Here is a 21,266-nt window from a genome sequence, read left to right on the forward strand (position 1 = left end):
TCACATACTATATATCTTCTTGACAAACTTCACAAACTTCACAGATTGGTAGACTGGCGGCCATTTTAGTTGCAAAAAACCCCGATATTGAACACGTCCCCAACCATTTCCCGAATATGCATTTACCAATCTTGTTCAAACTTGGCACAAACAGAGTACATGCTGGCATACACATGCACCTCACTTTATTTTGCGATCAGATCCTAGATGGCTGACTAGCAGCCTTTTTTTTTTACTTAAACGTGTCCCCAACCATTTCTCGGACAAACTTGGCACCAAGACAATACATGAAAGTACACATATGCAGAAGGTTGTTGTTTTGTAATCCAACCAAAAATGGCCTTTAACACCATGCAGCAAAATTACTAAAACCACGGGGGCTATGGCATTTTATGTCCTTTTTCTTCTTGTTATACTAAGCCATGTATGACCAACACTGGAGTACTGCAATATACGTTGCTCACCTTTTTACAATAAAATGAGGATTGCCTCGTTTGCTCACCTTTTTACAATAAAATGAGGATTGCCTCGAGAAGGTGAAACAAAGAGCTACTAGAGTCACTAGACTATTACTAAAACTTTGCTGGCTAAATTATCCAGATAGATCGAAGGCACTCGGTCTAACCACTCTTGACCACTACAGACGAAGCAGAGCAGAGGTGATTCAAATATATATATATTTAATTTACAGAGGATTGGATGGGTACCCTCTCGCAGAGAGGACAAAAGGCGGGACCTCAGGGTCAAGCTTCGTCCTCAGTTGTTCCTGGGTCCCCATGGTCTTGTGCTCCTGGCAGTTTCAGTCCATGTCGGTTCTGGTGATGTGTCATTCTGCTCTGTGCGCTGTGCTGGGAAAGAGGACCTGGTGTGTCTGGCTCGGTACAGTTCATAAAAGACCTTTCAACATTGCGGTGCCCACGCCACAGCAAGACCCCTGCCGTTGCATAGCCGGGCAATCGCTGGACCATCTCCTTGGACAAATCAGAAGGGTCCATCAGGGATTTGCCCAGGTTAGACTCTGAGTATCTCTTCTCTCATGTCCCATTAACCCTCGTCGCTACTGCCCAGTGTTATCTCGCTAAGATATCTCATGTCAGTTACTCTGTTTGTTGGATACATATTGTTACGTTTGTAGGGGGTAGGCAGTGATTACTTCAGTTCAGGTAGATTTGCATAAATTAGCATGCTCCAATTGTCGTGAAGAAAAAGAACCACCATGTAATAAGTAGGGATCAGGTAGGTCATGTGTTCGGATTAAGTGTTACGTGGCCATACAAAGGGTGGCTCTTGTGCTAATTAGCTCAGGGATTATCGGTAAAATTATCCCTTGTACGTCATTACCTCTGTATCTATTCCTTTGTCTCTTTTGGCACTGCACCATAGACACGTCAGGCTAGAATCCCACATTTAAACACTCATTAATAAAAAACCTACCGGAAGTCATGCATTGAGCCCTACTGCTGACAACCCCGACTTGGGAGGCGCAAAGAGCAGGTAGGTCCATGGGGTCACACCCCCAAGAGCAGTGATTGGTTAGAGGAAGTGTGAGGCGCTCGGGGATTGGTGGAAGGATGACGTCAGCGATAACGTTCTGGAGTGGGCGAGTTGGCACGGACTGGTTGGATAAGGAAGGACAAATGACGTCAGAGCCTGGGTGATAAAAGAACGCGCTAGCGGACATTTTGGCTCTCTTCTCTTTTCTTTCTCCCTCTTTCTCTCTCTTCTCTTCTCTCTACCCTCTTCGCTTCTCTCTGCTCTCTCTGCGTCTGGTCTGGATCGCGGCAGTCGGCATTTATCTCTCTCGTCCTGGACAATAAAGCGAACGATCGTGCTTGGACCACGGGCTCAAGGAAGCAATCGGACCGGCCGTGTTTGGAGACACCACTGGTGGACGTGCAGAGGAAAAGGGCAGGGCCGCAGCTTCCCACCGGGGACGACGGGGACAGGCCCGGCTGGACGAGCGAGCTGCACACGGCCCGTTCGATTCGCGTGGAAGGCCTGTTGCGCGCCGGCGGGCACGGCCTAGTGAGCGAGGGCGTGCGGAGGCCTAGCAGCACGGGAGTGAGCTGTTCCCGCCAACAAGCGAGCGGTTCCCGCCAACGACCTTGACGAGACCCCACCAGTGATCAGAGTTAAGTGCACCCAAACACACATTATTTTCAGTTACCTTTCCCTGTGTCCGTGTTTCAAGTCTATTTGTGGGGACGTCCCAATTTAGGAAATTATTTGATCGCGCGTTTCTTTGTTACCGGCATTTCTTTTAATAAAACCTGTTTCTTTTTGTTTAAATCCGTTTTGTGCGAGTTATTTTCCGCAGGTATGGGGACTGTCGGTGGGATCCGTTCAGGTAAGCGCTCTTCAGCATCCTCCTCCTCTCCTTCCCCCACACCCCAACCCCCCACCTGTATTAACTCCGCCACATATTGAACTGAACGCTCCGGAGTAACAATTTGTTCAGCTATCCGTTCCTTGGAAAGATTTTAATCGGCAGGAACGCGACTATTATTAACAGTTAAAAAGGGGTTTATTATAAAGAGTTGGATACATTGTCCATTGCTTCTTGTACATTCCTGACTTGTGCTTTTGTTCCAAATACAATTTGCAAACCTGAATTAGTCTCTGGGTGGATCCTGGTGGCTCTGTGGAACCTGTTGAAGTTGAATTGGTCCAGAATTTCGCATCATGTGGTCAGTGTTTGCTCGGCCCTGATAAGATCGACCACGCGATCGCCGATCACCGCGGCCACTCACCCATCTCAAGGACCTCAATCTGCACGGTAAAGGGGCTCTCGATGTGGGAATGCGGCTAGAGGTCCGAGACTGTCGTGGTCATTTTGACATGACTCACCAAATTCAAAATCAGGCAAATGGGATAATCTGGTGTCTGTAACAATATGAACAGATATTTTAATTGATGGTCATTTTCATGTTTTTGCCAAATGTGATTTTATTACAGTATGTACCATTATACTCGTTTCGTCTTTTGTTTGGATATTAATGTGCAGTGACTAAGATAATCTACATAAATAATATGATGGTGTGTGACTGCCTGTCCCTTCGTCTGTGATGATTGCCATATCGCCTCACCACTTCACGCATCTTCAAAGTTTGTAGGGATAATTTTAAATGTTTTACCAATACCTTGTATCTCGTTAGCAATTCTAAGTATTTGATATTTGACTTTTGTTTTATCAACTGCTGCACAAAGCAAAGTAAAATTTCCATGGAATTTTATGCACAAAGGTTTGCACATGTACACACCCAAATAAACACAGACTTCCAAAAGAATACCTTAGCATGTACTTTATTGTATTCAGAAATGACAGACCAATTTTCTTTTATTGGATATACTGTGCATCATCTTGAGAGCTGGACTGCCCAGCAGTTGTGTTAATTTGATACAAGGTCACATCGTGAATGAAAAAGCAGCGATAACAATGGCAGTTTGGGTATGAACAGGCAGTTAAAGGGGACAGAAATAAATGTTCTTTAACACACAAATCCACACATGTTAATAAAAATCGGGTCACATAATGTTACATCGACATGTTTTCCATCAGATAACATCTACAAATCAAAACAGTTGTGGTCTGGTCACTATGAAGCCAGGATAGGTGGTGGGTTCAATATTGAATGAAAACACAAGGTTTGATTGAGTGATTTTCATACAGCCGAGCTACCATATCACAAAGCCAAAATAGAAAACATAATAACTTGCACTCACATCATGACATTGTCAAAGGGATGACGCTGAAGAAAAATGACAAGATTATCAATGATACTCAACAATGCTGAGACAAGTACTTTGAGGCTGCGATTCGGCTTTTATCATACAACTTCAAGTAACTGCAACAGACACAAAGGCAGAAGCATATTGCGTGCAGTTTGGCCCTGGAGATTCTGCCAGTTGTGGGAAAAGACACACCGTCTCCCTGCAATCACCAAAACTATCAGTTTTGGACAAAAATTTGGCACAACAACAGAGGACGAAGGAAAACGTTTTATTCGATTTCCCACGAATTCTTGACAATACTTTTCTGAAGATAAAATAGTAATTACTTTTGCTAATTCCAAAAGGCATATATTGGCCTGAAGCGCGTCCCATTAAGAAACAGAACTATCATTAGACAATTACCAATAGGGTAGGTTAAAAAAAACTTTTGCAAGTTCTGCATTATCCGACTTAAAACTCCACATGTTGGCGCTACAAGCTCAGTACTTTTATCCAAGAATCAAGTTAACATAGAATCTAATGTATGGCATATAAATAAAATGATATATGGAGATCAGCTTTTAGGGAAGCAGGACTGTGCTCTGTGAACAAACTGTTGCTCATAGCTGATATTCGTATAATCCAGTTATTACCTTATGCTGTCACCAAAATAGCCAATTGGGCATAAATATTAACTGAGGAAACAAGACAGTTAAATCATTTGCTTCACCTTTGGAGAGGGAAGCAACTGGTTTTGCGGTGTCATCACATCACAATTCGTACCATTCAGCTCCCTCTGCTCGAGCACACCAATCTAAAGTGTTGTCTGACAAGACTCAATGTAGCAAAGTACTGAAGGTTTTTGATGCCGCGTCAAAGGGTGCGGATAAAAATGTTTTTCCCTCAACCATGAAGGTCCTGCACCACCAAGACACGGCACAGATGTCGGTCCTTTACACGCGGTTTCCAGCACATTCTTTCTGGTGATGGTCGTGTCTCTTGATGCCATTGGAATAGAAGTGATGTTGTTGGCTGTGAAACTTTTTGAAAAGGGAAAAACCTTTTGATGCCTTCTCAGAGCCCCAAAAAAACATCACAGAAACCACATCATGTTATTAGTGCAGGAAATAAAACTAAGATTTTCTACCAGTGCGGCACCACAACTCCAGAGAACAGAAATCTCATTTTTTTCTAGTGAAAGAGCAGCGGAGCGCAGTGCACAAGATACAGCAGCTAAAATACCACTTTGGTAATAATGGTGGCATCCTCGGAGATGCAAAAGGAATCGGGATGTGTACCCTAAACGATCTTATAAACGATTCATTATACTGCTTAAAGATAGTGGTTGTACCTCATCATTCAGAGGAAGATGATGCTGTAAATGAAGTGCACACAGTGCACACAGCACTGCACACATGCAGTGCACACATGCAGTGCACACAGCCACACATTAGGGTTTGGTACAAGCAAACGGATTAACATCCACTTTTGCTGCTCAAGGCTTACGCAAGAACCACTACCTACAGAAGACCTTTCCATAACGAGCCAGGGATAAATACACCCCAAAACTAAATAAATATGCTTCCAGCTCCGGCTCTTGAGGCTCACCTTCGTGGCTTCCTACACCTGGAGACCAGACAGAGAAGTCAAAACAAAAACTAGATTCAGAGGCTAAACAAGTAATCTGGCTGTATGTACCGATATGGGATAACACAATGAGATTTAACAATGAAAGCCCATTAATAGCTGACTAAATCATGCCACGCCTCTCTGACCATGCTAAGGAAAAATAAATTAATAAAATTGATGAATATAAGGAAGTAAGCAAGTAAAGCAGGTAAGCAATTACCGGCAACTGGCGCGATCGAGGGATCGACCGCGCTTTTCACAACGTCGAGCCAACAGGCGACAGGAGCATTGGCAGGTGACCGGATCTTGTTGAAAACGGTTTGGGCGGCGGGCAGAGCAGGGCTTACAAGAACCACTAAACATAAACAAATGAAAAATCTGTGAACAAAGTCACAATTATAAAAATAACAGTAAAAAATAGTTATTTAATGTCATTAGCTTTGAGTCAACATGCTACTTCTGACACATTGGCAAATTGACTGCGATGTTGTGAATGAATGAATGAATTGAATGAAATTGAATTGAATTTGAATTGAATGAAATTCATTCATTCATTCACTGCGATGTTGTGCCAAACGCAATCATTTTGAGCAACAACACATGCAGAAAACATTTACTCAAACGTGCTGTGGATTACAATTATAATTGCAGTAAAGGTCATAATTAAAATTATATTACAATTTTGCATTTTGTTATTTTTTCTTCACTGGTATGCCACACTTGGCGAAATTATATCTGAAGGTGCAGCAGTAATAGATAACCATGTCTGTCAGGCAGCCATTTATAAGTGAAACCATGAAGATGTTTAGAAGAAATCAGGAGTGCTTTCAATGAATGCTCAGACATGGATAAATTGTTTTGAATTTGACAGTCGTTCATGTATTTGCAATGTACTGCATTCAATGACTTCTGAAATTCCATAACGTCCTCTACAGACAGGTAGTCTTACCTGTCAGTTTGCAATTGTTTCGAGACCTCCTTCAGCCTGGAAGAAGAAAATGTCAAGATCAGGAAATTTGAATCTAAATTATTTGTGGGCAAAAGGTCACAACAGGTCACTCATGGTGTCACATTGAAATGGGGGAGTTAAAAAAAAATCCTGTACAGCAAACCCCAAGCTGAACAACAACACAAAGTGGATAATTTTTTTGGAAAACCAAGAAGGATTAATGTGTAGACATGTGAGTACAGGTACACATGCGTGCACACATCCCCTTTTTTAATTTTTGTTCCTCACAATTGTAACACACACACACACACACACACACACACACACAATACTTTAAAAAATTAATTCTACAGTATTGGCTATTCCTAAAATATAATACAATTTAAAGGATTGCTGTAAATGATGTTAATTTCACGACATCCCGTATTCAAATTTAAATTGTAAACCTCAAAACAGTTTCCCCACCTAAAGAAAGAACCTTAACCTGTAAACAAATGACTTGTTTCCCGACTGCATGGATCATCAGATGGCCACCGTTCTTCCTCGAGGTTTCAATCCTTTCAGCCCAGAACCTCTCCAAACGGCAGATCCACAACCTTAGTCATAGACCCACATCAGTAGATTACCAACATCAGTAGATCCACAACCTCAGTCATAGACCCACATCAGTAGATTACCTACATCAGAAGATCCACAACCTAAGTCATAGACCCACATCAGTAGATTACCTACATCAGTGGATCCACAACCTCAGTCATAGACCCACATCAGTAGATTACCAACATCAGTAGATCCACAACCTCAGTCATAGACCCACATCAGTAGATTACCTACATCAGTAGATCTACAACCTCGGTCATAGAGCCACATCAGTAGATTATCTACATGAGTAGATCCACAACCTCAGTCCACAAAAACATGTAAGGATAGAATCCCCAAAAAACAACCAAACAAAGTATGAAGGAATGACACCAAAATACAACACCACAATCCTTTTATGGATATCCATCACGACATATTTTGACATTTTTCCATCTCAATCCCACAACAAATAAAAGGCAATTGCACAAAGCACACCACAAATCTACAACTAGCTCTAACATAGACATCTTCACACAAATGGTAACCTGCGCACGCAAAGCTAAAAGCGGGGGTTAAGCAATTGGTTCATGTCCGTCCGTCCATATTATCAGTTTATAATCGAGCAACAACTTGTTTAAATTGAATGTTGTGTTTTGAACATGAAACGTAACATAAATTGGAAGACAAGTTTTCTATTTAACAATACCTTGGCTCAGAATTTGTCCCGATCACACATACGCAGAGAGGAGTGAAATAGTTTTTTTACCTGGCAGTAAAACAAAATTGAAAACCATTCCAAACAGGAAATATACTGTTTATAAGGACGTCATCGTTGACACATACGACAACAACAACAACAACATGCATTTTAAGGCCATTTTCCCTGCTAGAGCGGGGGGTTAGCCAATGCGGGGGTTGACACATACGACAGGTATGAAGAATTGGTGTAACATGTTAGATAAGGTGGTGGAATAGATGCTGGGGAATATGGCGGTAAAACCTAAAACAAAGCACCACATATGGGTAGAGTTGGCCGTTGACCGCACCGCTGGACCATGGGCTTGACCAATGAAAACCGTGTGCCAAAAAGACCACACCATTCAGGAAGCTGCATGAAGAGCTGCCCAGGCCCTGGACCATGCCTCTACCAAGGCTTTATAAAGCCGGAAAATTCCATCACCGGGGCTGGTATGCATCCAGAGAACATCCCAGAGACAAGCTGAACCCTCGAAAGCAAGCAGTTGCAAGAGCAAGCCAATGTGAGAGCGAGCGACTGTGGGATCGAACGGGTTGGTGCTGACATTGTTGGTGCAAGAGCTGACAAGTCACGGAGTTTTTCCTTGGACGTGCCGTTAACACACCGATTCACACTCTCTATCTCTTTCTATCCCTATTTCTAATTAGTTCAACTTGGAACGCACGCAAACATTCAACAATTACACCCTTGACCCATTGGGGGCTGGGTTACTGACTCGCATTCACAATTTCCTCTGACGCACCACAAGCATTCATACGCACTTCTCCCCACACAGCGCACCACACCATAACCCACTCTTCTTCCTCCCTCTCCCCTCTTTCATGTTGGGACCAAACTAAGCCTGCAGGCTTACGTCGGGTGAGCAAGAGGTCGCCAACAAGCTCCGCCTTCTTCATCTCTTTCTATATATCATCATGAAGTTGATATATATATATATATATATATATATATATATATATATATATATATATATATATATATATATATATATATATATATATATATATATATATTGTTACGTGTGTGGGGGTAGGTAATTAAATACCTTAGTCGAGGTAGGATTGTATAGAGCAGTGTGCTCTGAATGTCGCGAAGAAGAATCCTCATGTATTTAAGTCAGGGCCGGATGTCAGTGTAAGCGTTATGTGTCTCCATGCGAGAGGTGGAGCTATGTTAATTAGTTAAGGTATAGGGGTAAATTCCCAGTGTGTAATCGCCTATGTGATTTTTCACTTCGTTCTAATAAAGCATGCTCAGCTAGCCATGCGATCGGCACATGATTAAAACAACGCGATCGCCGACGGTACCCAGACACGACTACACCACCCAGCCAAATCTTCTCTATGGGCGCCAAGTGTGGCGGTGAAGCCACGCCCGGAAGGGACGATTGGTTGGGACGATTTGATGGCGCTCGGTGATTGGAGCGAGTGTGACGTCATCGTCGAACATTCAAGCACCAGGAGCAAAAAGGCGAAGAAGTGACCGCCATTTCTCCCTTTTTGCTCTTTCTGTCCCTGGCTGGTCACAGGCGGGTCGCATTCGCTCTCTCTTCCTCTTTCTGTCCTGGGCTGGTCGCAGGTGGTCGCATTCGCTCTCTCTCTCTCTCCGTTCCTGGCTGCATGGAAGGCGGACGCATTTTGCTCCCTCTCCCTGTGCCCCTTGACGGAGCCGGCTGCGCGTGGAGCGGTGCATGCTAGCGAAGCGAGTGGTGGAGCCCGGTGGATCACGACGATCAGAGGAGGAAGGAGTTTTGGCCGTCGCTCTGCGGGTTGTTGGCTGCTATGGGCGCGACTGTGCGCCATCTTGTGCGGGCCCGAACGGTGGTTCCAAGACCAGCCAAGGACGCCAGGCGGAGTATCGGCCAACGCACACACAACATTTTATTTTTATTCCATCACCCCCTTGTGTTGTATACGAGTCTGTAATGTGGAGGCGCCTCAATATAGGAATTAGTTGGTTTCACCTTTCGTTTTGTTATTGCCTGCATCATTTTCATTAATCGTTTATTTGTTACAATTCTAATCCCTTGTGTTCTGTCTTTTAATTTTAATTTTCATCCCTTGTGTTCTGCAGGTAAGCCCTTGCTACTCTCCACTACTGCGCGTGCCAAAGGAACCGCCATTGTTTGGTTATACGCCTCGGAGTTAAAGCTCGTTTTGGTCATTTGTCGCCCTGAGGTCTTCACTACAGGGTAGACGCGACAATATATATATATATATATATATATATATATATATATATATATATATATACATATATATATATATATATATATATATATATACACTAGCAGAAGTACCCGGCATTGCCAGGCGGGGGAGGGGGAGGGGAGGGGAACGGGGGGGGGAGGGGAGGGGGAGAGGGGGGGAGGGGAGAAGAGGGGGGAGGGGAGAAGAGGGGGGGAGGGGAGAAGAGGGAGGAGAGAAGAGGGGGGAGGGGGAGGGGGGGAGGGGAGGAGAAGGGGGGAGGGGAGGAGAAGGGGGGGAGGGGAGGAGAAGGGGGGAGGAGAGGAGAGGGGGGAGGGGAGGAGAGGGGGGAGGGGAGGAGAGGGGGGAGGGGGGAGGGGGGAGTGGGAGGGGGGAGTGGGGGGAGGGGAGGGGGGGAGGGGGAGGGAGGGGGGAGGGGGGGAGGGAGGGGGAAGGGGAGGGAGGGAGGGGGAGGGGGAGGGGGAGGGGAGGGGGAGGGGGAGGGGAGGGAGGGGGAGGGAGGGGGAGGGGGAGGGAGGGGGGAGGGGGAGGAGGGGGAAGGGGAGGGAGGGGGAGGGGGAGGGGGAGGGGAGGGGGAGGGGGAGGGGGAGGGAGAGGGAAGGGGAGGGGGGAGTGGGAGGGGGGGGAGTGGGAGGGGGGAGGGAGGGGGGAGGGAAGGGGAAGGGGAGGGGAGGGGGGGGAGCGAAGGGGAAGGGGAGGGGAGGGGGAGGGGGAGGGAGAGGGGGGAGGGGGGAAGTACCCGGCATTGCCGGGCGGGGGAGGGGAGGGGGAAGAGGAGGGGAGGGGAGGAGAGGGGGGAGGGGAGGAGAGGGGGGAGGGGAGAAGAGGGGGGGGGAAGTACCCGGCATTCCGTGTATAAACGTGAGGGAGAAGAGGGGGGAGGGGAAGGGGAGGGGGGGAGGGGGAGGAGAGGGAGGAGGGGGGTGGAAGGGGGAGGGGGAGGGGGGGAAGTACCCGGCATTGCCGGGCGGGGGGAGGGGAGGGGGAAGAGGAGGGGAGGGGAGGAGAGGGGGGGAGGGGAGGAGAGGGGGGAGGGGAGAGAGGGGGGGGGGGAAGTACCCGGCATTGCCAGGCGGGGGAGGGGAGGGGAGGGGAACGGGGGGGGAGGGGAGGGGAGGAGGGGGGAGGGGAGAAGAGGGGGGGAGGGGGAGAAGAGGGGGGGGGGGAGGGAGAAGAGGGGGGGGAGGGGAGAAGAGGGAGGAGAGAAGAGGGGGGAGGGGGAGGGGGGAGGGGAGGAGAAGGGGGGGAGGGGAGGAGAGGGGGGAGGGGAGGGAGAAGAGGGGGGGGGGAAGTACCCGGCATTGCCAGGCGGGGGAGGGGAGGGGAGGGGAACGGGGGGGAGGGGAGGGGAGGAGGGGGGAGGGGAGAAGAGGGGGGGAGGGGAGAAGAGGGGGGGAGGGGAGAAGAGGGAGGAGAGAAGAGGGGGGAGGGGGAGGGGGGAGGGGAGGAGAGGGGGGGAGGGGAGGGAGAGGGGGGAGGGGGAAGAAGAGGGGGGGAAGTACCCGGTATTCCGTGTATAAACGTGAGGGAGAAGAGGGGGGAGGGGGGAGGAGAGGGGGAGGGGAGGAGAGAGGGGGAGGGGAGGTGAGGAGAGGGGGGGAGGGGAGGGGGGAGGGGAGGAGAGAGGGGGAGGGGGGAGGGATGCGAGAGGAGAGGGGTGGGAGGGGGAGTGGGGAGGGGGGAGGGGGAGTGGGGGAGGGGGGGGAGGGGGAGTGGGGAGGGGAGGGCGGAGGGGGGGAGGAGAGGGTGGGAGGGGGAGGGGGAGGGGAGGGGGAGGGGGAGGGGAGGGGGAGGGGAGGGGGGAGGGGAGGGGGGAGGGGAAGGGGAGGGGGGAGGGGAAGGGGAGGGGGAGGGGGGGAGGGAGGGGAGGGGGAGGGGGAGGGGAGGGGGAGGGGAGGGGGAGGGGGAGGGGGAGGGGAGGGGGAGGGAGAGGGGAGGGGTAGGGGGAGGGGGGAGGGGCGCGCAAATCGTCGAATCAGATGCCACCGATTCAGATTCCGTGTATAATATTCCTCGCTGAAAAAAATATGGATCTAAAGATGAAAGAAAAAAAAACCTATGTGGTTGTGAATGGCAATGTTCCTCGCTGAAATGTGAAAAAACTGAATTACGTGCGAACGCACAACTGAGATTATGGCGGCAAAGTTGGAACATCATGTGATCGCTCTGAGCGAATCAGCGCGCTGCTCTGCCATTCCGGTCATAATATTCCTCGCTGAAATGCGCTGAGGTAAAAATATGGTAAAAAATATATTATGAAATCAATTTTTAGGTCGGCCATGTTCTTCCCAGGCTCAATGGCCATGTTTGTGCCAAATATCAAGTACGTGAGCCTCTCGTTTAGGAGTCTATCGGTAACATTACACACACACACACACACACACACACACACACACACACACACACACACACACACACACACACACACACACACACACACACACACACACACACACACACACACACACACACACACAAACTGTGTTTTATATATATAGATATACATATTTCTATATCAGTTATGCAATTTCATACCATCAGTGGTGAACCGCATTAAGGTATCCCATCCAGCTATGCTGTACCTTAATGGTAGCGATAAGTACCGGTCTGCCACACGGCACATTATCTCTGGTATCCACCTCATTATATGGAATCCATGGGAGGGGGGGAGGGGAGGAGAGAGGGGGAGGGGGAGGGATGGGAGAGGAGTGGGAGGGGGGGAGGAGGGAGGGGGCTCTCTTTCACGAGCTCGATCTTGTATACAACAAAAAAAAAAAAAAAAAAAAAAAAAAAAAAAAAAATCGCCTGGATGCAGCCGGGAGATCCTAAGATCAAAATTATACTCTGTCGGATGGTTCTCCTGAGAGATTGACAGGCAGAGCGTACGTACATGGCGGGTGACGTCATTACGTGCGCTCATTAAAAGCTGGAGAACTGAAATTATATATGTATATATATATATATATATATATATATATATATATATATATATATATATATATACATATCTATCTATAATTCCAGCAATCTCTGTGTGTATGTTTGTATGTTTGTATGTTTGTATGTTTGTATGTTTGTATGTATGTTTGTCTGTGACCGCTGTTTCTCGACAACTACCGGTCCGATATACTTGAAACTTGCCAGGTATATTGCTGGGGACCCCGAGGATGTGCCTTTTCAAGGTTTTTAAATTAATCGGACAAGCAGTTACCGAGCTATGTCCAAAAAACGATTCAACCAATCAGAGAGCAGCGAGCTATCACGTGTGCCGAACGTGGCGAACAGACTCTGCCTCGGACGGCACATTTGAGAGCGTATTCATTTATTTCACGTTTGCAAACTATGTTGGCGCTATGTTGGCGTTAAACTATGTTTTAAAACTAATAAAAACTAATTTGCGATTCATCGTAACTGCGATATACGACCTTCCGGAGCTCCCGTGAGAGCGTGCGCCATTACGGATAGTAATTCAATTAAAAACATAAAAACATTGTCCCAATTCAGTCAGAGCGAAGGGCGTTGTTTTAAGCGAAGAGCGTTTTATTTTTCCCCTTAAATTCAGTCGCCGGACGGTGAAAGCTTTTTTTTGGGGGCAGCTACTGGCAGCGACGTACGGCCAATCACAGGACACGTTGTTGTGTCGACGTGCCGTGTTGTTTTCCCTCGCGGTTTGGAATGTTTTTCCTTTTCATTTCTTTTCTCTTCCTTACGGAAGTACGGGCATTTCCTTAAATTTGCGATTCTTTCGCTTTCCTGCGCGTTTGGGCACGCTATGGCGATTTCTTTACCAAACTCCGAAGCCGTTCGCTTTGGACCAAACCATTTCATGTAAATAGAGGGGGGGGGATTGTCACCGTACTCGCAAGCCGTTCGCTTTGGACCAAACCATTTCATGTAAATAGAGGGGGGGGATATAATTTTAGATATAGATATAGTACGGGCATGCCCTAGTATACATACATACATACACATACACACACACACACACACACACACACACACACACACACACACACACACACACACACACACACACACACACACACACACACACACACACACACACACACACACACACACACACACACACACACACAATACACATCTCGTATATTATGATGAAGCTGATCATATACAAACCCATAATTAATTGCCAGTAAATAATCAATGAATCTAAAGATGTTTTCACAGTTGTTAGTTTATTCCTGCACATCAATCAGACTTATGTATGTGTAGGAACAAATTTTTAACTAGAATGGCACTCAGTAGAGAGCATACCTCCAACAAGTGAACAGTTTATATTTTGTATCCCTGAGTAGACCAGAAAAATCAAAATACAGAATCACATTTAATCAAAATAATCTGTCCACACCTTTTTGAAATATCCTGCTATATATCGTTTTTGGCCCTTTGTACCAATGGTGAAGAATCACTTTTAAAATTCTACTAGGCGGATCCGGATACGGATCTTCACCAAAATTGAATCGATTCTTCCTCGTCACACACACAACCTGTCCACCAAGTTTCGTCCAAATCCATCCATAACTTTTTGAGATATCCTGCTATATGTTGGTTTTAACCCGATCACTCAATGGTGGAAAACCACTTTAAAAAATTTAATACTTCTCATATCCGAAGCCATATTCAGATCTTCACCAAAATTTAATCGATTCTTCCTCGTCACACACACAACCTCTCCACCACGTTTCGTCCAAATCCAACCACAACTTTTTGAGATATCCTGCTTTGTATAGTTTTTGGCCCGATCTCCCAATGGTGAAGAATCACTAAAAATTCTACTCGCCGGATCCGAATCCGGTTCTTTACCAAAATCTAACCATTTCGTCCTTGTCACATACCGTACCTCTCTGCCAAGTTTCCTCTGAATCCGTCCACAACTTTTTGAGATATCTTGTTCACAAACAAATGGACAAACAGACAGACAGACAGGGGTGAAAAGATAACCTCCGTGCACCTTGGTGGCGGAGGTAAAGAAAGGGGCCAGATCTGAACCCATGGTATCCCCACACTCTGCTGGAGTATCCTGTTGCCAAATATAAAGAAATTGTTTTTTTAAGAGAAATTTAATACTTAAAGTTTTTTTTTTGGAAAAACTACATCAATATTGATTTTCATTTACGTCTGTATTACCACCGAGTCTGGTTAAAATATTATTAAGTCATCACGAGGTGTATTTTTTCATATATATTCGTTTTTGTAACATTTGGAAGATCAACGACTGCCATGGGCCGACATACCTGCACTCACAGCTGCTGTGCTCAGTGAAGGTAACCGTTTCCACGTGTTGGCCATGTAAGGGCCGAATCTGTAGAATCTGTTAATGATAATAAAAGCAATGATCAACATGGGCTGAAAATTCAGGGTTTTTTTTTTTTTTTTTGTATACTGAATCGAGGCTCGTGAAAGAGCTGACATTTACTTCACAAACAAATCAACCAGACAAACAAAATATATAAAAAGAGGGAGCGGAAGACAAGAGAAGGGGAATCACACAAACACTTGAGAGCACACAACATTTAAGAGCAGGGAGATGTGTGGGAGGGAGAGGGCTTGGGGGGAGGAGGCGTGGGGGGAGGGGGAGGGGGGGTGGGAGAAGTATAAAACACAAGGACACCAAGGACTTCCAGGACAGAAGTTGGCGTTTGATCTCATTACAGCATAAAACTGTTACAAATCCTCTGACTGCTCACATCTCAACCAACCTCAAGCATTGCCTTTGCTAATTCTCCTCAATCCCCTCTAAACATTCCTCACAAATCTTGTTTTTCTTTCTTATATGAGCACATAGCTTATCAAATAGGAATCCACAGTAAAAAAAATCCATGTGTTCATTCAACAAGCTATATTGTTTACAAACAATCTTTCAATTAACACAAGTGTTGACCCTGGTGTTGGGCTAGCGGCTAGGGTGCCAGCTTAGGATCCTAGCATCCTGGGTTCGAATCCCGGTCGATCGCTGAATTAACGCTAGGGGGGTTGACTCAGCCTGTCATCCTTCCGAGGTCGGCTAATTGAGTACCAGTTCACTGGTAATTCCCTGTTTGTCGTTAAAGGCGGCAAAAAGGGTTGGCGTCAGGAAGGGCATCCGGCCGTAAAACATTGCTTCAAAAAGGGGACAAAAAACAACAACAACCACGGTTCCCGAAAAAGGCCAACCCCCGCTTTGCGGGGAAAAATGGCCTCTAAAGGTGTTTTTTTTTTTGTTTTTTTTTCAATTAACACAAGTGCATAACAGTGAATAAACAATGGATAAACACATGGAATGTGGGATTTGAACCTTGATTCCTCAAAACATTAGCCAATGGTTCAGATGGGAATGCTAGCAGGCCAAATGAAAAATTCATTTTTCATCTTCAAATCTCATTTATTAACAAGATCAGAGTTAAAATAGTTAGGCCTTAGTGAATGGAAGGTGCATTGATGGAGAGTTAATGTTCAATCAACCGAATCCAGGTTGCGTCACCATCGCTTGTGTGGATATGCCACCACTGCCATACCCCGTTGCAATGAATACACTGGGCAGTTTGCCATCGGCAATGCAACGGGGTCGGAATTTGAACCGTTTGAACCTGCGAGTCTGGAATCGCCAGATTACAACACTGAAGCTCAGCTGTTTTTAGTTAACCCAGAAACATAGAATTAATGATGAGTGAACCATTAAATAACTAGAACGCCACTCAGTGGAGCGCATACTCCCGCCGTGGGTTTAGTTGGAATAATACGTTTTGTTTAACATCCCCTCTCCCCAAAACAATAAATGAAAAAGAAAGTAGGCCCTAACTGTTAGATAATTTATTTTGATATATCTCGGAATTGGAGGAGAAAAACATCATTTAAGAATAAGAATAAAAGCTTTAATGCAGCAAAACAGAAAAAATCTTTCCCAAAAAAATTTCCCAAAAGAAATCCCAAAACAAATTCCCCTATCCGGAATAATATCCTGAGTTTCACCAAAAACTAATCAATTCTTCCTTATCCCAAGGGCAATCATCCCACCAACTTTCATCCAAATCCGTTCAGAACTTTTCCAGATATCTTGTTCACAAACACACGAACACACACACACACACACACACACACACACACACACACACACACACACACACACACGATCGAATGCATTACTCCCTGGCGGGAGTAATAAACCTGAAAATCGCAGAGCCAGAATTATTTATTTGGTCTGGGAAGCCAATGCGAGGTTTCTTCTTCGTCTTCAGCCTCTCACAACCCTGGGTGAATATGCGATCTTTTTTTTTTAAGTTGGAATTTTGCCAAATCTGTTTTATTCCTTTGTTAATATACCTCAGCCATTGACAAATCTGGAATTGTAATTTTATTTGAGGTTGAAATTAACCCGGGAGATTGTGTCAAACGATGCCTGCAAGTCTGTACATGTGATAAATAAATTAATCGTCCACAGTCGTAGACTCTTCTTCTTCACGCAATAACAACTTCTAGCTTCCAGACCGTACATTCAATCATCTTCAAATTTGCACACTTATTACTCTTCATGACTTCTACTACAGCATGAAGTTTCACGTCGATCAATGAAATGGTTCAAGAGATATAAATGTTTTTATTATTTGCGTTTTATTAACGATGTCTGCCAAACCACGTGACCTATCGCAAATTCCAAAAGGACATTTTAGTAGACTGATATGCTCAACAGATCTGTGAGGTTTCCCCTCGATTGGATCACAAATGAGGGAGGAGCTAGGTTTTAAAGGTTTGTGCTTAAAAACGTCACAACTCTGAAACCATGTGATACATGACGTCATGCTCGCGGACTTTTTTGTTCGTCATGGGTATGCGATTCTGCCTCCAACGTTTGGCCTCGATTTGTTAAGGCATTTTGGAGAAAATTGGATTTTAGTGTTTTTCACTCAAAACAATATGGCGGCCGAACCACGTGACCTGTGACATCATAACTACCATTGAAATATTCTACAGACCGAGTCGCTTCTATGGTGAAAATTTGCTCTCAATCGGTCCAATTATTGCAGAGAAAATGGTTTTTAAAGGAAAACAGAAAAAAAAAATTCCAAAAAAAATTGCTGGATCCGGAATAATATCCTGAGCTTCACCAAAAACTAATCAATTCTTCCTTATCCCAAGTGCAATCATCCCACCAACGTTCATCCAAATCCGTTCAGAACTTTTCCAGATATCATGTTCACGAACACACACACACACACACACACACACACACACACACACACACACACACACACACACACACACACACACACACACACACACACGTAGGAAATATAGATTGTGCTTGGAAACGCAAAGCAAGAGATGAAAAGACCCTTCCCATATCCTTTTTTTCTCAAGACCGAGTTGGCTAAGGTGTTATATGAACTCTATAGTTCATTTAGCCTTCTTTAAAACTCGTTCAAGATAAATTTCACTTATGTCTATCTTTCCTAATGGATCTTTCCAGCCTGTTTTGCTACTCTCTGCACTTTTACCAAATCACCTTTTCTGACACCACCAAACCAGACACAGCAACTGTACAGGATAACACTCAATTACTGATATGTCGGCCTCATAATAGTTTTATCAACCCTGAATGATTTAAGTTGCCGAATAAAGTAAAGGCGTTGTTGTCATTTGGAGACCAGTGATTTACAATGTTCTGACCATGATAGATTAATCATCAATTATTATACCTAAATACTTACAGGAGTGAACAGTTTCAATATAAACATTCTTGATCATGACTTGATCGTAACTGAGCTTTGGATTTCCTAAAATCAAAAAAATAATCTCTTTCGTCTTTTGAGTGTTCAACTTAAGAAAATTATCAGTTCCGGCTCAGGGGTTTTTGCACGTGCTGGTGAAAATCTATCAAAGCAGTTCATTTCCGCCTCACTAAAGTGGAGTTTACAGAACCGGATTTGTCGTGTTTTTATGTTGGGTCTTCGTCTAGGTGTTGCTGTTGTATAAAAAATTTAAAAAAACACCTTTAGAGGCCATTTTTCCCCGCAAGCGGGGGTTGGCCTTTTTCGGGGACCGTGGTTGTTGTTGTTTTTCGGTCCCCTTTTTGAAGCAATGTTTTACGGCCGGATGCCCTTCCTGCCGCCAACCCTTTTTGTCGCCTTTTACGACAAGCAGGGAATTACCAGTGAACTGGTACTCAATTAGCCGACCTCGGAAGGATGACAGGCTGAGTCAACCCCCCTGGCGTTAATTCAGCGATCGACTGGGATTCGAACCCAGGATCCTAGGATCCTAAGCTGGCACCCTAGCCGCTAGCCCAACACCAGGGACTGATTCTCTGAAATAAAACTCCCTTCAAAGGATTCATTCTATAACATTCTAAATAATTCAAATATTTCAGATTCTGATTATCAACACGCACAAAATGTCTGGTATCATTATGGAATTAAGAATATGGGTGAATACCATGATCTCTATCTGAAAACTGATGTTCTTCTTCTAGTTGATGTCTTTGAGGCTTTCAGAACAATCTGTCATTCTCAATATGGATTGGATCCTGCTCACTATTACACTGCTCCTGGATTGGCTTGGAGCACGATGTTGAAAATGACTAAGCAAGAGTTGGATTTTATAACAGATGTTGATATGCTCCTTATGATTGAGAAAGCAAAAAGAGGTGGAATTTCACAAGTATGCTCGAGCAGATACGCAAAAGCAAATAACAAATATCTTCCAAATTATGATTCAACAAAAGAGTTCTTACTTAATGTACTATGACGTGAATAACTTGTATGGTTGGGCAATGTCTCAGGCTCTTCCTTATGGAAAACTTAGATGGGTAAAAGAAAAAGACTACAAAAAGGTTTTACAAGATGTATGTATATCTACACAAGCTGAATTAGATACCTCTAATACAGGTTATTATTTTGAAGTTGATTTGAAATATCCAGAGGAATTACATGATCTTCATAAAGATTTGCCATTTTGTTGCGATCCCGTGCAATATTTCATGTTAATTAATTTGTTCCTTGTGCTATTTGTTTTGTTTGCTTCGTATTGTTCAAGGCCTGATGGCCTCGTAGGTGTGAAAATTATTTGTTTCTGTGTTCCTCATTTTGCTTCCTTCTTCCCAGGTACCTTGCTTCTACCTCATCAACATTATCCTATTTCTGCTCCACGCTTCAAAAATATCAAAACCAAAAAATAAATAAATAAATAAATTCTTTTTCACTCCATAACGATTCTCATTTTTACTTGAATTTCTTTCTGCTTCTGCTTCTACGCCGCTCCCCCTCCCCCCTTTCTTTTATCAATATGTCCAAACTGAATCTTCATTAAATTTTATGTAAATCCTTCTCCTTCCTTTAAAAGCATTTAAAATCATTTTTAAAATGCATTTCAACCTTTGCATCTCCTTCAAAAATGCTACAGGTGTTTTCCTTCGACACGCATCTCTTCTTCTTGATCACAAAGATTATTTTTCACAGCTTTTTGTTAGCTAGACGCATGATCCAATAACTATCCCCCTGCGTGTACAGCACCACTTTTCTCCATGCCTTCAACAACGGATCTTATCTCCCATCCCATGATGTTTATCTCCGTTGGTCAAAGTTAGGAATTCAGAATCAAAATAAGCATCCATCGCCACCCCATCCTCTCAAAGCTTCATGTCCCTTTCGACATCCCTTCTTACCCCACCCTTGCCATGCTTCCCCCTCACCCCACCCTTGCCATGCTTCCCCCTCAACCCACCCCTAAATGCTTCCCCCTAATCCCACCCTCTCAAACATTCCCCTGCAACACACACACACACACACACACACACACACACACACACACACACACACACACACACACACACACACACACACACACACACACACACACACACACACACACACACACACACATTCCTCTGCATCCCAGACACTCAAAACCTTCCCCCACAACCCACACACTAAAACCTTCTGCCATACCCCACACAATCAAACCATCCCCCACACAATCAAACCATCCCCCACACAATCAAACCATCCCCCACACAATCAAACCATCCCCCACACACCACACACCACACACTCAAACCTTTCCCCTCAAACTCAAAGTCTCATTAATTCACTCTAAAACCTGGTGGCACTTTGTTAAGTCTGCCTGGAGTATGCTCCCCTTCCTTCTCTAACTTCTCTTCAAATGGCACCACAGCTGACTCGGCATATGAGAAGGCCGAATGCCTCAATTCTTTGTTTGCTTCCAAATTATATGGTCCCAACCCCTCACTCTCATTACCCATTCTTCCCTGTCGTACCCAACTGCTCTCGGACTGCTCTTGGACTGTTTCTTGCACCTGAGATGGTGTAGAAGGTTCTTTCACCCTCAACTCTGACTCTGGAACTGGACCGGACGGCATCAGCTCACGAGCCCTAAAAGATACTCTCACAAATATTCTCTCCCTGTCCTTTTCAAC

At 45.0% G+C, this 21,266-nt stretch overlaps 1 protein-coding gene across 4 annotated transcripts in view; it reads right to left on the bottom strand.

Annotated features, from left to right (window-relative positions):
- Positions 1-3,287: 3,287 nt before the first annotated feature.
- The window catches only part of LOC137437933 (vascular endothelial growth factor A), a 58,292-nt gene continuing 40,313 nt past the window's right edge, over positions 3,288-21,266 (bottom strand). For all 4 annotated transcript variants that reach the window (XM_068132690.2, XM_068132691.2, XM_068132692.2 and 1 more), the window contains exons 5-8: positions 15,094-15,170; positions 6,290-6,325; positions 5,561-5,695; positions 3,288-5,337 (exon numbers count right to left, since the gene is read on the bottom strand). In XM_068132690.2, coding sequence (XP_067988791.1) covers positions 5,316-5,337; positions 5,561-5,695; positions 6,290-6,325; positions 15,094-15,170 — 270 coding nt within the window. In that variant the 3' untranslated portion in view covers positions 3,288-5,315. The remainder of the gene's footprint in view (positions 5,338-5,560; positions 5,696-6,289; positions 6,326-15,093; positions 15,171-21,266) is intronic.

This window comes from Myxine glutinosa, chromosome 12, assembly GCF_964187855.1.
Source record: "Myxine glutinosa chromosome 12, kmMyxGlut1.1, whole genome shotgun sequence".
Lineage (NCBI taxonomy): Eukaryota > Metazoa > Chordata > Myxini > Myxiniformes > Myxinidae > Myxine > Myxine glutinosa.